General features: G+C 39.2%; 1 protein-coding gene across 1 annotated transcript in view; it reads left to right on the plus strand.

The window, feature by feature from the left end:
* Positions 1-4,405, plus strand: part of TXNRD2 (thioredoxin reductase 2) — a 29,982-nt gene extending 25,577 nt beyond the window's left edge. The window contains exons 15-16 of the mRNA XM_014307222.2: positions 843-940; positions 3,187-4,405. Coding sequence (XP_014162697.1) covers positions 843-940; positions 3,187-3,310 — 222 coding nt within the window. The 3' untranslated portion in view covers positions 3,311-4,405. The remainder of the gene's footprint in view (positions 1-842; positions 941-3,186) is intronic.
* The last annotated feature ends 13,058 nt before the right edge of the window (positions 4,406-17,463 follow it).

Genomic DNA, 17,463 nt, shown 5'->3' on the forward strand with positions numbered 1-17,463 from the left:
CATTCCTGATGAAAGAAGTTAAGCTTTTACTGAATAGCAGAACTTGGTAGATTAGTGATAATTTAATGCCTGATGGGAGGATGCAGGGAGAGACTGACTTTCTTTTCCTAATTATAAAGATGGTGTCCTTACAGGAACTAAAACATTTTCATTAAGTTCTCTAATAAAAGTTAAGTGTGCAATGACTCAGGCTCTCCTAGACACTTATTAACCTTCATCTTTGGCTGCTTCTGAGGCTCGACTCCTTTTTAGGTTATGTGCCCCTTGTGGTAAGTGTATCTCACCAAACATGCTGCTGTAAGTGTTCACTGACTGAGTCACAATGGTACAAAATATCCTGGAACTGTTAGTGGTCATCTGTGAAGATACAGCTGATAATGGTAGGGATCTTCTGTGAAAATGCAGCAGCTGATAATGGTAGGGATCTTCTGTGAAAATGCAGCTGATAGTGATAGCAACTGCACAGGCTTGGAGAAGTGCTGAGGTGGCCACTCAGTGGAAAAGAGCACTGGTCTGGTTACCATGCTACAGAAAGTACTTTGAGGATTTCATACAAATGGCAAACAACAAAGTGTTCAATACCAGAAATTATTATTGTCAGTGGCTCCCTCAAGTCTGAAAGAAATGCACTAATAAAGCTTCAGTTCAGGAAAATGCTTAAGGACAATGAGAATAAGAGCTATTGAAGTCACTAAGACTTAAACAAGTGCATAAGTTTTTGGCACACTGGAAATAAACAGCTGAACTAGGATCTTGGGGCATTCCAGTTTCATTTAATTCATCTTCATGCCTTATCTTTAAGTGTTCTAAGAAAAGATCTTTTTGTGATGTATTGTTTTCAGATGGTGTGCTTACGAGAGAGGGAGCAACGAATACTTGGCCTTCATTTCATTGGACCAAATGCAGGCGAAGTTATTCAAGGATTTGCTCTTGGAATCAAGTAAGTACAAAAGAATGTCTCTAGCTTCTAAAGCCTGCTTCTTAAGTTATTGTAAGATTATAAAAGATAGCTGCCTAGTTTTGGCAACACTATAAAGAATGCATGCTTTTTGTTACTTTTATGGAGTATTGCACATATTTTCACAAAAATACTGCAGTTCTTCATTAAGATGTACTGGATTTAGTTATTGTAATACTGGATATAGTTAGGGAACAACTGAGGAAAGTATATCATTGATTTGATACTGTTAAAGCAAAAAACAGAATTAAGCATTAACTTAACTAATGTTAGTTTCTTCAGTGTAGCTTCTTCTGCATTATGTGCACAGGATAGGAAATCACCATACAGTTTTCCAAGTTGCTTCTTTAAAAATATATTTGTACTTTTTAGAAAAGCCTTTCTTTACACCTGCCAAGCATTTTCTTTCCTAATCTTATCTTTAAATTTGCACAGCCATGGCTTCTTAAAAGTTCAGCAAGTTTTGCATGAATTCTTATTGCTGGGGTATAAGCTAAATATAGTATAGTAAAAAAGAAATTTCTGTGGGATGATGAGAGAGGGAAGATAGATACTTTTGTTTGAAGTGATCTGATAATTGCAATAAAAAACATCCTTTGTGATCTGACCTTGTTTAAGATTTTGCTCAAATATTGATATAGAAGTCTTCCATTTGAAGGAGTAAGCAGTGATTCTCAGTCCTCTCTGGTTAAATGGAAAAGTCTTGCTATGCTTTTTCTGTGCTACAATTATTTCTTATTTGTTTTTTCCTTTCCCCTTCTTATTGCTGATTCACATCTTCAGAAATGTAGATTCCTATATTTACATTAAAATTTTATAATTTTTAACTTCCTCTCCAAAGAAAGTCATCTGGAACATCATAAATCATTGCCAGTTGTGGTGTCAGTTCATTTTCCTAAATTTAATCACCATTTTACTGCAGTTTTAGTCCTGCAGTTGTGAGTGACTATTATAAATGAAAAGCAGAAAGGATTAAGAAGGCAGGACCACAAGGATCATGTGAGGAATATCTTGGAAATCACTGATTGCAGTGTACCCTCAGTACACATTTTCAACATGTGTTTGTCGTCCATTAATTGCCAGTGGTATAGATCCTAGAACTGCATTTTTTTGGCTGTCATTGTTTTGAAGTTTTATCCAAAATAACCATTGAAAAGGAAGCACATGAAACTGGAGTGCTTTTCTGCCTTGCTTGAGGGAAATGAAAACTTTAGCCACAGTAAGAGGTTTTCAGCAGGTCAGATTCCTGGATGGGTTTCTATTGCATTTCACAAATTCAGAGCTTTCAGTGTGGAAACCCCACTGTAAAAGCTGGTCTTCTCCTTTGTCAAATACTTCTTCAGCTTCTCTGAAGGATGATTTTTCATCTTCCCTCCCCACCCAGCACTCCAGTAATATCTGTAGTCACCAAAGATCTTTTGCTTGTCAGTGCTTTTTTAGATGTAAGTGGAGACACCAGAAGGCATCTATAGCTTCCTTTCCTGTGTTTTGTAGAGGGAGATAACATTATTCCATAGAGAGCTTGAAACAATCCTTAAATTTAGGGCCATTTCAGATATTCTTACAGCATGGCCTGCCAGGAATAGCAGTTCAAAAGAAAGTCATCAAGTCTTAAGAATGTAACTGGGCAAGTAAGGGAATTAAGCAAGTGGGATTGTAGCACTAGGGGATTTTGGTGGGTTTTGTTTTCTTGATATGTTTTTTTTAAATAAAAGCCTTTTTTTTCCTTGCTTATAACATTGATATGTTCAGTGTAAGCGCCAGAGACTTTAAGTTCATGGAAGAATATTCTGGTATTGTTTCCTTTAGCAGATTCTTTCCAACAGTTCTAATTAAGATTTTCTTCCTCGTATGTATGTGTGCATTTTTTCCCATCTGGAGTTAGTGAAACACACATGTATGTACAAGAAAAGCTGAAGGTTGCAGTTTTGTCATATGTTTTTGCCACAGGCTCAGTTGTGACTTACGGTAAATTGCTTAATTCTCTCTGTCTCAACTCTTATGACAATTCTTTCCTACCTCAGAGTTGGGAAGCTGGGCGTCTACATGTTGTGTAAGTGCCTGAGAAATAATAGACAGCATTGTTTGAAGAACAAATGCAACTCCTCTACCTGATCAAATGGACAAGAGCAGAATTATTTTGATGTTTTAGGACCTTTTAGCTGCTTCAGGTGAATAGCATTTGACTTTGTGAGTCATTTGTTGTTGTTGTTGTTGATTTTTGGTAGGTGTGGTGCTACGTATGCTCAGATGATGAAGACAGTTGGCATTCACCCCACCTGTGCTGAAGAAGTTACCAAGTTGCACATTACAAAGCGTTCTGGCCTGGATGCAACAGTCACAGGCTGCTGAGGTTAAATACCATCCCTGGAAAGAAGGAAAAAAAGCACAAAACATATTTGTAAAGAAAAGGGGCACTTAGAGTTGGAACAGCTTTAATAGTTCAGGTTACAGGAATCTTTGTTTTTCTCCTGTAGAGAGCTTTTTCTCACAGCTGAAAAATTTTCCTTGCACCATCACAGTTCTAAAACCAATGTAGTTCTGCTGCAACAAATCTCCCTTTCTAAGAGCCTAAAGCTCTTCTGTTGCTGGGAGCTAGGGAATAATCACAGTATTTTATATGTAAATATAACTAAAGCCCGTGTCATCTGAGGCCATCTGCAAATGAAGCAGTTGTCATTTGGGTTTCCTTGTTGGCCAGCAGAAGAGTCTCAGATGCTGGGAATCAGAGAGGGCATGCCATAGAAATTTGGAGGGATGCTTTGTCCTGCATGCTTGGATTGCTCATTACTGATCCTATATTGAACACTGAGACTCTGCATTGACTAGTGGAAACAAGTTCCTGGAGTGCATAACAAAGGGTAAGCAGTCAACTTTAGGTTTTTTTCCTTTAAAATGTAATATGTAATGGAATTTAATAGAAAATCACCTGAAGCTGTACTGCTGCTGGCAGAATCACAATGGATTAATCAGTAGCAGCCTGGTCACAGTGTTCTGGAGAGGACTGAGAATGAGTGATCTCAGAGGTGCTAAAGAAAGAGTTGAATTTTATGGTGGCGTCTCTGCCTACTCTTGAAATTTTTAATTCAGCTCAGTCCAAACTAAATTGACACAGCTCACAAATTACTGCTTGAACAGTGTATATTAAGCTGACAAGTAAAGTAAAACCCTCTAATAAGCCACCTTATGCAGCATTTTCTGGTTTATAGAATGCAGAAATGTGGCTGACACTGAAATATTTTCTTGGTTTGTTTTTAAGACTTTCTTACTGATGAGCTAGAGACTGTATCTGAACTGACTTATGTCTGGCTTTAATAAAACACTTTACTGAAGGGAACTACATTAAGCAGTGATCCAGAAGAGAAATGGTCCTGCCCTGAGCAAAGATATAAAATAATCATCTGCAACTTTTTCCTTTGTTTTTGTGTTCTGGCCTGGGTTAGAAAGAGAGGAACAAATCTGAGAGTGAAACTTCTTGTGCAGAACCCTGTTAAGGAGGTAGCCTGACAAAGGCAAACACAAACCAGTCTGCATTGAATTTCCATCCCAGTTGCAGTTTCTTGCACCCTTTACAGCAGAATTGCAAACATGGGAAAAGACCAACTTCAGGTGAAACAAAATATGTCTTTTTTGCAGTTAATTGATATCAATAGTTTATGTGTGGAATTTGTTATTTTCATTCCAAAATTGTTGCAGTTTTGAAGAATAGGCTGATGATCACGTATATATCTGCTGTTTTAATTTGATTGGTATTTCACTGCTGCAGCGACTCAGAAAAATGGTTGGTTTATATCGAATGTGGAATAATTTTTACCATGAGAATTGTACTTGTCTGAGAAACTATTAGACAAAAGGGATCAAAACTTCCTTGTAAAATAGGATTTAACAGCATTTATCACACACTCATTGATATGACAATATTAAATTTTCAATTTTTTTTAACTTAAGAGCAATTCTTTTGCTTTAACAACAGCAAAAGAAGTCCTAAATGTTTTCTCTACAAATTTTCCTGGGTTTTTTTTGGTCCATGTTTCTTGTCCATAAAATAGAAAGAAGTGTTACAGTTGGACTCCAAGTGGCATTCCCTATGAGATCTGCTGATGCCATTTTACATCTGTGAAGTGATCCATAAGTTTGTAGTTGACAAGAAATGTTTGGATTGGAAGTGTTGTTGAAACAATGCCTGAATTTTGCAGCTGCCTTTAGAAGAAATGATGAAAACTTTATATCTATATAAATAGGTGCATACCTGCACATTCAGAAGTTTGTTTCCTTTAATAAAGGGCCTTATGAGTATGATGCAGCCAAAACCCTTGTTAGATTTTTCTCAGCTCTTTACAAAAAAAGGAGTTCAGAGTAAATTAGGGTTTCTTAAAATGTTTTACTTAATATTTCAAAATATGGAGATACAGCCTAATAGAGATTTTGCTGTGAGAAACAGCTCACCTCTGACAAAACTCTAACATTTATGCATACAAGTTTTTCTTTCCAGTGAATGCCTATTATAGTTCCTTTTATTTCCCAGAAATGAAAGCGCTAGTGTTTAACCATGTCAAATCTGCTTCTCTTCTCTGCCCTACCAATGCATCCAGCAGACAGTTGTCTGTCCCTACAGACAAATCAATGGAAAGATGAGTTAATTTTATTCATCATAAAGTTCAAATTAATTATTTAGCAAATAGAGAGATCTCAAGGAAATGTGTCTTCAGTGCATATAGAGTGTGAAACTAAGGCATGGTTTTCAGAAGAAACAGAACTGTCTTGGTTTTAGAATTGCTGAGTGGCCTGCATGAAATTGTTCCTGTCTCTTCAACAGCAGCCTGGTTCTGTTCCTCATTTAGTGGAAAATGCTGTTGCCCCCTGAAGTAAAACAAAATATACAATCCCACCTACATAATAATGTCAGAATCAACAGCAAGACAGAATAATGACAAATATTGTGATTGTGCTTTTTTTCCTGGAGGATTCACCAGGGATGGTGCTTAAGAATTGTTTTTAAAAGCCTGACCAATGTAAATTGAAACAATCGATGTACATTGCAACTTGCTGATTGCATGTGAAAATGTACCAAAAAAATCTAGTCAGGCTTTAGGATGCCAGCTGATGAGGATTTGTTTGTCAAACCATACCATGGTGCAAACAAGTCTGAGCTTTGCTGGGTCCCTCATATATGTGATCCCAATATTTATTGTGTTATGAATTAATTAATAAATAAAGAATATTTTTTTCTAGTAAATGTGTGATTACACTTGCTTAATTTTGTACACATGATTTCTGTTTACACTAGATTGATTTTTTGATCTTAATGCTGTCTCTCTTGGTTGAAGTATGTATTAAGGAAACAAAGAAATAGACAGACTCGGACCTTTTATTAAGGAAATGATAATACTTCTGTGTCTGTGTGTAAAAGGAATAACCATTGAGATTTTTCCAGGTTGGATGGCCTCATTTTAAATTTAAGAGAAACTGTAGACTCGGTAAGTATGGTTTCAAATCTTGTCTTTTTACTCCTGCTAATGACATCTAACAGGTATTTTCATTGTCCCTGCATGCTGACATGCTTCTTGAAGTCTTGTCCAGAGTAAACTCCCTGAGTGCAGTCAGAGCATTTTACAGAGCTACAATATTCTACATGAGCTGTTCACGTTGGGATTTAAACTAGAACACAGAATGGACAAAATGCAGAGCTACAAAGCCAATTAGTAGCTGTGGATACTGCTAGGTAAAAAATATTAGAAAATTAATAGAGAAATGACAAGCAAAATGTATTTAGATCTCTGAGAAACTTTGTCAGAAAAGTAAGGGGCTACATTGTTCATTTCAATTTTCTTTTATATCTTTAAATCCACTGATTTTGATGAGAAGTTCCCATTAAGTCAGGTGAGCTTCCGAAACAGGCTAGTTTAGTATTGCCTCAGTATATGCCCTGGATTTGATGCTGAGAACAAATACTGATTTTACTCTATGTAAAGGCATTTCTATTTCTGCATTTTTAATCTACTTTAATTTCCTAAAATATTTCATTGCAGGTTCTAACTAATTAGGATAACTAGTAACTCCTAAAAATGTAATAAGGTAAGCATAATTCTTGATTATTTTTTGCTTATTTTCATATACCACTTAATCCCAAAGCAAAAAGAATAACAGATGAGCATACAGACAAAATAAAATTGGAATAGAATTTAGTGCATTATTTATATTATACCTAATGATAGCTTGTTCTCAAGGTGTTGTGTACAATTAAGTTTTGCCTTTTCCTATTTCTGCATGTACTGTATTTTGTTACATCTGCTGAAAATTGTTTCTACAGTTTAGATTATTCCAGACCAGGAGCTGGAAAAGATATTTCAGTACAGCAGCTACACATATTATTGCTAGCACACTTATTCTGATAAAAACATAAAAGCCATGGATGCCATAGTGTTTCTAACCAAAGCAGTTGAGTATTTTAATGACTTTTGAGTTTGAAGACTTCTCTTCAGAGGCTCTTGTCTGTCCAACAAAGTAGGCAATTCTGTGCCCATATAAATTGCCATTTGTCTAAATGCCAGTGACATCGGTGTACTCAAGGTTGGCCATGAATTTCAGTGGGATGCAAGTATTTGTCTTAAGTGCTTTGTTAAAGGGGAATCAATATAAGCATATGCCAAAATGTCTTTCATTATTACAGTTGGGGAAAAGGCTGCAATTATGATTCAAAACATAAAAGGTACAATAGACATCTATGATTAGGCAATGAAATATGCCTTTAATAAGCATAGTGCAGACAGTTTGTTTTGCAATACGTAAACTTGTATAAAATTCATTGACTTTTTCATTCTTTCAGGTCTGTGTGCTCTCTTTTAAGAGAGGTTTTTACTTTAATGCATGAAGTTTTCCTGATGTTCTTCCAGCAGAAAGGCTGGGTTTGTATGCATTTATTCTAGTGCCAAACTTGGGTTTTACTGGGAAAAGAGGAAACAGCAGAGCAGACCTTTTTTCTTTCTTTTTTTTTTTTCCTTTTTCCCAGGGCAGCATGCAACAGATATGCAGTAATTACTCTAACTGATTTTTTAAAAAATGGAATATTTCTGTCCACTACATGTCAAAAAGCTAATTATGTTTCCGCTGTGGTACTCAAAGTCAATATTGTCAGCTCTTCTTAGTTCTAATCCTCTACATTGAATTTTGATGGGCCAGGTGAAATATCCCCTTCAGCACCTTACTGCAATTCTTGTCAATCATCTTGCCATGAAAAACATGCATATTACAAAGGCTTTGGCAACACTGCATCTGATTTCAGTCTTTAATCTTATATGCACCTTAAGAAAACATCATTCCAACTACTGACATTGTTTGGGACATGAATGGCATCCTGTTTGCTGTGGGAAACAAAAGAAAATCATCTAATCTTTAATGGACATAATGGAATTCTTTGGCCATCACAGTGTAAAGTCTTAGTAAACCACAGATTTAGGAAGAAAACAATTATGATGGTGAACTGATGAAGAAATTAAGCAGAATATCTCAGATGAATAAGTAAGAAAATGCACATTTATTTATTCATAATGCAATTGTAAAATAGCTTGCTTCAGGCACTGTTGGACTGAGGAGTGTCTTTTTTTGGAACCCCTAGAATTTCTGTGCAAGGAATGCTGTTCCCTCTAGTTCATTTCTTAGCATGGTACTGTGTGTGCCACTTTTTTTGTTGTTTCTTATAGACAAGATCTAGCACATCTAAAATCTTCTGGTCCTACAATGGAAAATTAACATCATTCCCTAAGAAGCTGGAATATAAACTAATAAGGCAGGTTTCCAGAATTTGATTGCATCAGTCATAAAGATATAGTATGAAGAAAAAAATGGATATTCCCTGGGGGAGAGTGTGAAATGTCTTGTTTGAACAAGGTGCTGTGCATTGTTAGCTGGGTAGAGATATTGGGAGTTGCAGCCTGTCAGAACCAGCATCTCCAAGGAGGGGGTGGGTGAAAATTTTTCCAGGTAGAAGTGTCAGCAGTTTGTAATAGCATATGTCCAATATATTAATAAATTTATTTAAGAAAAGCCTTTATACTCCACGAAAGATGAACTGTACCCCTACTAAACCTCCTGCCCTGTTTTCTTCCAGATCATACAAACACCGGGAAGACTGTTGGGGTTTTTCTGTCCTCCTTTCATTTACTTTAAAGCAATATGGGAATCTGGCTTGTTATTCCTTGTTTCAGCATAAAGCCAAAGACCAAGATCCCTCTACTTAAATCTTTCACAAGGAGACTCTTTTTCCCAAGGCTCTGCAAGGAGTTACCTAGGTGGTAACACAACTCAAACAAATCTAAGCTATAGATACCTTTTCAGTCCTTGTCTATTAGAATATTATGTAACTCCAGTATAATAAAATACCAAGGGAAAGAAAACAGTGAAAAAGGACAGGTTTTAGGCTTTAAACAAAAATTGAGAAAATAAATAAATGTTCCCTTCTTTGTTGGCTCCCTGTGAGGAAAGGCCCAAATGCATTTTTTTCTATAGTGTACTACCAACAAAACAGTTAAAATGGAAAGCTTGTTTTACTTTTATCTTTTTCTAATGTGTGAATGAACTGTAATGCAGCCAACCAGTATTCTGTTCTCACTGTGTCAGAGCAACAGGTTAGAAAGCAGCTTTTAGCTTTATGCAGGAGGTTGAGCTCAGCAATCTTTCTTTAAACACCTTTGTTCAATGGAGACAAAGGATTGAGCTTTGGCATTTTTATTTAATCTTGGTAATCTTCCTTTTTCTCTCTCCCTCAAAGGATCAGGAGGAAATGCATTAATTTTCAACTTCACACGAAGGCAAGTTGTACAAACACAGCTGAAAACATCAGGAAATGCAATCATTTTCCTTAGAGAAATGGAGTCAAGTAATGTCCTGCTGGCAGTGCACTCCTGGATAATTGGGAAGATGTTGTTAAGCACAGCAATTCAGGCAGCAGGGTGTGCACACTGATAGCACTGTTCAGTTTGGCTGTCCTAGGTGAATGACTCCTGTAATGTAGAAAGTAGAAATTATTAACCATATGACAGGAAGTAATTTAAAGAACACAGGCTGCTTTGGAGACTTAAGAAATGGCTCTTAGATTGTCAAAGGATATTTTTAAAAGTCATTTAATTTACACCAGACCGAGATCTAATTAAATAATGGCAGCAACTTTTGATTTTTACTTCTTTACTTTTCACTGAGTTTATTTCTTAGACATATTTCAAACACAGGAGAATAAGGGGAGTTCACTTGACACTTCAGACTTTGCTTGCATTTCTGTCCTTGTTCATTCTATGTATATCCAGAGTTTCTAAGAGTTTCAGGTCAGGACTTTGGTTCTCTTTCTCAATTAAGCATTTAATTGTTATCGTTGAGTTTTTCTTGTTCCACCTTTTTGCAAGAGGCTTATTCTATTTTACTTAGCTACTTGTAGCCCTATTTAAGTGTTAATAAGTGAAGTCCCTTTTGATGGGGTAGGAATCCAATGTGTTCATAAGAGAGCATTTTGGGATTTTCTGCTTGCATCTTCCTTTAACTCCCTTGTACTTTCCAAATCTGGAAAGGCCATAGCACCAGAGGAGGCAATTCTAAAGAAGTCCTATCCATAGCTGTGGTATTGTCCCCCTTGAAGAATGAGAGACCAACCATTTGTGAGTGTTTACAGCTGGACCTTCTGAAGGGCATCATCTTTCCTTAATGACAAAATGCATCAGATTCACAAGCTGTGACAGCAGTGCCTCAGGGTTCCCGTGACAGTGGCAAAGTGGAACATCTGATGAAATCTGCTTGTGAAATGCAAGGCTGCCTTTTTGTCACTGAGGTTGCTGAGAGAGAACTCTGAGGTGTTGCAGTTTTTGTATTGAGTAGCAAACTCTCAAAATGCAAAGAGCTACCCTGGAGTGATGAGATTGTTCATGTGTGGGCTTAAACATCCTTGTGAGGCCACCTCATTGTCTTATGTCTAATTCTGGAAGTCCTAATATTTCCCAAGTTCACAGGTTGGGTGAACATTTGCTTTAAGCCATTGTGTTGATCCCTAGGAACAGCAGAGGGGGGTGCCCCCTTGGATCCACATTATTGATTGAAGCACTCTCCCTCACTGTACTTCAGTGAAGTGTAGCCAAGAACAACAAGATAAGAATTAATGTAAGTGACAAGGGAGTTCCTCAGACCCTGCCAGTGCACATTAGCCTGGCTGAAGAGAAAAAGAAGCTGATACTTGAGTCTTTTGAGTTGTGAAGGGTCTGGTCAGTCCTTGAAGGGGAAGCACATGAATGGCCCAGTTGTCATCGCATTTTATTTTTCCTCCAACTTTGACTAATGGTGCATTTCCTCTGGCCTCCCACGGGCCATCCGTGGCTGACTTGCTTTGTCACTCCTCACATCCAGTCACTGCCTTTGCTGTCCACGCTGTTCCCATGGTGGGAACCCGGTGTCCTCTAAAGAAACGCACAGGCACAAACCATCTGTCATTCTTCAACTCCTCTTTCAAGCCACCACTTCCCATATTGTGTGGCCTTGCAGGCTGAAAGCAATCTGCCTCCCCCTGCATGCCTGCAGTACATGCCAGCTCTCACCCCACTCGATAAGGGACCTCCCAACACTCTGCCTGTAAAAATACTCATGGGCATCTCCCAGCTGATAACCAGCTCTGCCTTATTATTATGCCCATGGGATGATAAGTTGTCTGGATCAACAAGGAACTGTCCCCTTTTCAAGCAAAGGGTCAAATTAGTTGTGAGTTGCAAAGTTAATCATTGCGACCACAAATAATTTGTAGCATGCTATGGACAAAGGAGAAAAAGCAGAGACTAGAAGGGAAATTATTGTAGGGCACAAAGAAGCAAAGTGATTAGGAAGGAGGGAGGAGAGAATGGCTGGGAGTGCTGTACAGGATGCTGAGCTAGGCAGGTAGGCTCTGCTGGATTTGGTCTCATGCACCTGTGGACTGTGAAATAATAGAACAAGGTTCTTTAATGTCATTTGAGAGTCTGAATTAATCCAAACACAAGATGGCTTAGAGAGAGGAAGATACCTGACTTTGCACCAGAAATGCTCCTTTTATGCATATGCAAGTTGATTATATTCCTTGCGCATCTCCAGACAATCTGAATCACGTGAATCTAGTCTCTGTTTGAAATAAATAATGCATCATGTACTGAAAAGCCTCAGTTTCGTTTTCTGGGGTGAGAAGCCTGAGTTTTGTGCCAAAAATACAAATCCAAAGGTGTGCTGAATTTGCTTGGAAATGCTGCAAAGCTATTCTCATTTCCTGTAACTCTTGCAAGTTGGCACTTTTCCATGGCTAAGCCCCAATTCTTAGCCAGCCAGAATGAAGTGGCAGGGGAAATTCACTCTCTCTTTCATCTTCTAGTGTATCTAGGAAAGCAAGAACCAAGACTTTGAGCCATTAATTCCTAAGTCTGTGACTTGATTTGCTGCAGTACACACTGTGTTTTAAGGGTTTTGTCTTCTCTTACCAAAGCTAATTGTTAATTGCATCTTCTTTTATCCAGCCACTGCCACAAGGAATCAGCCTTCTGTGCTGATGACAGATCTGCCCCTCTGCTATCAGACACTGTGCTTCTGCCATCTCAGTTTCCTAAGAATTGCCTCTGCCTGGGAGCCAGTGGAGCAGCCCTGTTGGGGGCAAAGCAGTTCTCTGAGGATGATGATGGATGACAGAATGATGCCCTTCCACATGGCTAGGGCATTGAGGCTGTGTTAATTTTTTATTCCCTCCCCAATATCCCCCTTTTCCTGCTCTGAATTCTTAAAACAAATCTTGTCTTTGCTTTATGGACAACACAGAGATGCTATAGTGACTTGAAAGAATGTATTTTATGGCAGAGGATGCTATGCATCCCTTGGTGAAAATTGTAGAAAGAGATAACTGCTACAGGTGGCAGAGGCTGCTGGATGGCCGTCAGAGGGTACACAAGATATAAATTTGAATGCTTCTGCCAAATTTTTAGTGTTTACACCAGTGCAACTGCTTCTTTTTCTCTTATTACTGTCATGCATGTGATTTTGCTCCAGTTCTGATACTGGCCTCCCTCCTGTGCTTAGGGAAGAAGCAGGTCTGGCATTGCTACTGCACTGAGGTTCTCTTGGGCCTTAGGGAATGGGTTTGCAATGATGTAGCTACACTGGCACAAAACTCTGGCCATGTATCAGCACAAAACGAAGTTTGTCTGGAAGCAACTTGCTCTGAAAAATATCTGCAAGCAGTACAGATGCCTTCATGGAGATGGTTCTCAGGACTGGATCTCAGCCATGTTGAGAATCAGCTTTGTGTTGATGTACTTCCCTGAAATATTCTTTAAGAGTTGAACAGCCTTAAGCAGAGATCATATTTCTAGTTTGGGATTCCCTTTATACATCTTTCATTAATACAGGGATTCTCTGCAATCAGAGACCAGCACCACAGAACAGCTGGATCCATTTTGGCTTGACAAGGGGCATGGGCATTTTTTTATATATATTTATGGCTTTTGTGAACATTCAAAATGCTTTTTATAAATATTAAAAATAATCAAGGGTTCTGGAAAGAATTCATCCTGCATTACCATCATCTGCAGGAGTTCTTCCATCTTCCTCTAGAATATGTATTACTAGCTGACACTGTGAACTAACTGGTCCAGTCTGGGAATTCCTAGCTACAGCTTGAGGAAGAGGGAGGCTGTGAAGGGAATTGGTATCTCTTGATCATCAGAGAGAGCAAATACAATACAGGCGGCAGTCTGGCTGCCCCTGGAGCAAGTCAGAAGCAAGAAACTTGCAAGCAGGCACCTCAGAGAGCTCCCCAGAGCTTTGCTTTGCCTGCTGCACCCGCTGTGGTTACTTGGTAGGTTACTTGCCCTGCTTGTCTTGAGGTAGCTGGAGTTGAGGCATCTGTTTTCCATTTAGAGCTTGGAGGATGCCCAGGTCTGACTTGGCATGCTGTCTGCACTGGGCATCAGCAGTACAGATGTGGAAACCACAAACCCGATTAATATGAGCCTAGAGTAAAAACTCAAATAAGCTTATAAATAAAACCAGACTTGCAGATTATTTGTTTCCATATTAGTCTATAATAGACCCTACTCAATATGTTTGTTTTATTTGGTTTGGTGACCGACATAGGTATTTATATTTCCAATAAAAATTTAAATCAGAATACAACAGATGAAGTAAGCTTAAATTATTTCTGCAGAAGATGATTGCAACTGTCTGAAGCATGTAATTCCTTACATGAAATGTTAGCCTGCTTTGAACAGAGATGTGGCAGACTTCTCAGTATTTAATTTACCATTCCATCATAGCTCCATATCCTACATTTATATATTAAAACAGACTCCTAAATGGACTCTGATCCTCAATGAATAATCCAGAGGTGTTGGATGGCTTGGTGGGTCTAATTCTTGGTATAAGCACCATCTGTGTGATCTTGGGTGAGTCACTAAATGATCCCCATGTCCTGGCTTAAAGTGGAGACTGTCTTTTTATCCCTGCCAGGCTCCTGCTGAGCTCTGAGTTTGATGACCTCAGGTGCTCCTTCCCAGTGCAACTTCAGCTGCTCCAGTGCAGGTAATGAAACCATCTAGAGAACAGAGTTCCAAAGAACCATCTGAGAAGATTCTTCAGCATTGCTGACAGACATTTTACTCAGTGGAGGAGATCTCTTCCTGGGAACTTATGGCTCTTAATCCAAGGGTGAGATTACCTTGATTCAGCTTCATTTAAACACAGCTGTACCAGAAAAATTCTATGGTTCATGTCCAAAGCAGTAGGACATGTACTTTATTCTGCCTGCTTTGTGACACTCAGGATGGGACACCTGCACAAAGCCTGACCAATCTCTGAGGTGAGGCCTTGTACACTCCTGTGCTGAGCAGTATCTCCAGGTGACCAGTGAGGGCTACCTGGCTTTCAGACCATACCATGGTGACATAACAGGAATTGTGCCTCACTCCCCTAAACCTCCTAAATAGAGAATAGAGGGAAATAAGCACTGCCATGTGCTGGTTTGGATCTCACATGGGCTATCAAGGGAGCAAAAAGTTCCCAGTGGGATGAACCTGAGTCTTGCATAAGTACTTGCAACTGTCAAGTGACTTCTTTGTGCTCATGGAGCTCTAAGGCAAATGAATAAACAAACAATGCTCTCTTCCCATCTCTACCTTGCAAAAACGTAAGGAAAATAACTTTTATACCCCTTTGTTAGGATGTCAGTGCCAGAGCAAAGACACCAGCTGTTAGTCCATTCAAATGTCCAGTTTTCATTTCCCATTGTTTCTCTGGAATCTCTTGTTTTCCCTTCTCTTCAGCTGGTTGAGCAATGGCCTGTTCTTATAAAACAAGTTGTCAGCTTTGTAACAGTTCTGACTTCTCATTGTTTGAAAGGCAAGAGGGTCACTCAAAGTAAACTCTCGTGTGCAAGATAGTGTTTTTCCACATGGAAATGTTGGAGGGCCACTCTGTGCTGTCAGCCTAGAAGGGCCAGAAGATGCCTTCAGACTCCCCAGGTGCCTCTGTGTTTGTTTTCTAATGTTATTGCACACACAATATCATTAATATTACGTCCAAAGCTTGTCTTTAAAAACAGAGTCAACACATCTAACTTATTAGTCAGCCACTGGGAATAAGGAAAGGATTAAGTCAACACTGTGAGGAATTAACCCTTTTCATTGCCCAGACAAGGAATCAGAGGTGATACAATGTCTTGAAACTGCAAAAGAGACTTGATTATGACTTATTTTCTCTCACAAATTAGTGGAAATATTTCCTCTCACTTTGGCACTCAAATGTGAGGTGTCCTGCAGGACTCGGAAAAGACTGGTGAACTTATAAGACATGATTTTCTTTCCCATGGCATATGCTATTGAAGGGCAGGAAATTTCCCTCCTACCCACCTTCTGCTTTTTTCAATCTCCATTTCCCTGCAGGCTGCCTCAGGTACTGGGCTAGGTTTGGCATGTAGACACAATTAGAAATAGAGGCGAGACTGCACGGAGCAAAGTGTCCAAGTGCTGAGTGAGTGCCCAATGGGCCGTAGCAAAATGCACAACCAAGTCAAAGAAAAATGGAAAATATTCCATAAAATTCATCTTTGCATCCCTTTTTCCTCTCTTGATATATGGCCCCTTATTCACAGCTGCCCGGGCCCCGGCCTGGTGTAAATATGTCAGTGCAGCAATGAGACGGAACATGGGCGCGGGAGCGCCGGCGGCTGCTCCCAGATAAAACACTGAGCTGGAGCCCAGCAGTTTATTGTAAATAAAGATCAAGGCAGAGCAGCAACATTTCTGCTCAGCTCCAGCCTGCCAAGGTTGCTAGTCCAGCTCCTTTCACAACTACCATATGTCCACATGGATTTCTCTTTGCAGAAAGGGACATGTCCCTCTTGTCACAGCTCTGTGGCCTTTGCATGCTCCCCAATACTTTCCCTGGGTGGCTTTACAGTGACCTGGAGGCACTGATGGCAGCTGGGACAAGGGGTGGCCATGGAGGCGAACTTCTAACTGTTCTGCTCCATAGTGCTGTACTTGAACAGTCCCTTTGTGGGCCTGGGACACATTAATGCTTAGTTTGGCTCTCCTCAGCAGAGGGCACTGGATCCTGTAAATGGGAATGATGCCGGGAAGCACAAGGGTCTGATCACTTTTGCAGATGGACTGATTTTCTGATTTTTTTCCTTCTGGATACTGGTGGTGGGGAAGAGAAGTCTGCAGCTCTGTCTGCTGCATGTTGATTGAGAGACAACCATGGCATGTGTTAGCAGATGATAAACTCGTCCTTTACATATATTTTTTATTTTAATTAAAAGTTATCTACAAAAACCAATTATCTGGAAATCAGGTTGGCTAAAGTACCAGCCATCTGGCATCCTTCTGAAAAGTAGCACCAACAAGCTGACACAATGGAGGGAGATGCAAACACCTACAAACTAGAGCCTGAACAGCCAGGCTGGGGTGGAAACTGGTTGAATTGTTCAGACTTGTTGCTGCAGCCCACAGAGAAAATACAGCAGTGGTCTGAGGAGAGCTGCCTGGATCAGGGAGTTTAGCCTTCTTTGTAGCCCTTGATCCAAAGTCCTCACAATTTCAATATAAAGTTATCATTTGTTCAGTGGGTTCATCTTGTTCTCAGCAATACCCACAAACAATGCACTGTCAATCCACTTCACTCTCCCTCTTTCATCACAGCCCTTTGCTGTGTGCTGGGATTTGAATTTTCCTCACTCATGGCTCTGATGAGCTGTAAGCCAGAAGCACTAACAAAAAAAATTAAAAATGCATTTTTAAAATTATTTTTTAAGTTTAGATGGATCTCATGCATGTATGTTGTAACATAACTCTTTTAATAATAGAAGTTCAAATGCTAATAAAGAACATATATCTAAAAAAACTTGCTAGGTCTTCATCTGGCACTACTCTAATATGTTGAAGATTTGGCACAATTTATTCATAAAATCAAGAATAGGAATTCATTCTCCACACTGACAGCTACTGACCTAAGTTCTTGAGCTG

The sequence above is a fragment of the Geospiza fortis genome, unplaced genomic scaffold, assembly GCF_000277835.1.
Source record: "Geospiza fortis unplaced genomic scaffold, GeoFor_1.0 scaffold408, whole genome shotgun sequence".
Classification (NCBI taxonomy): Eukaryota; Metazoa; Chordata; class Aves; order Passeriformes; family Thraupidae; genus Geospiza; species Geospiza fortis.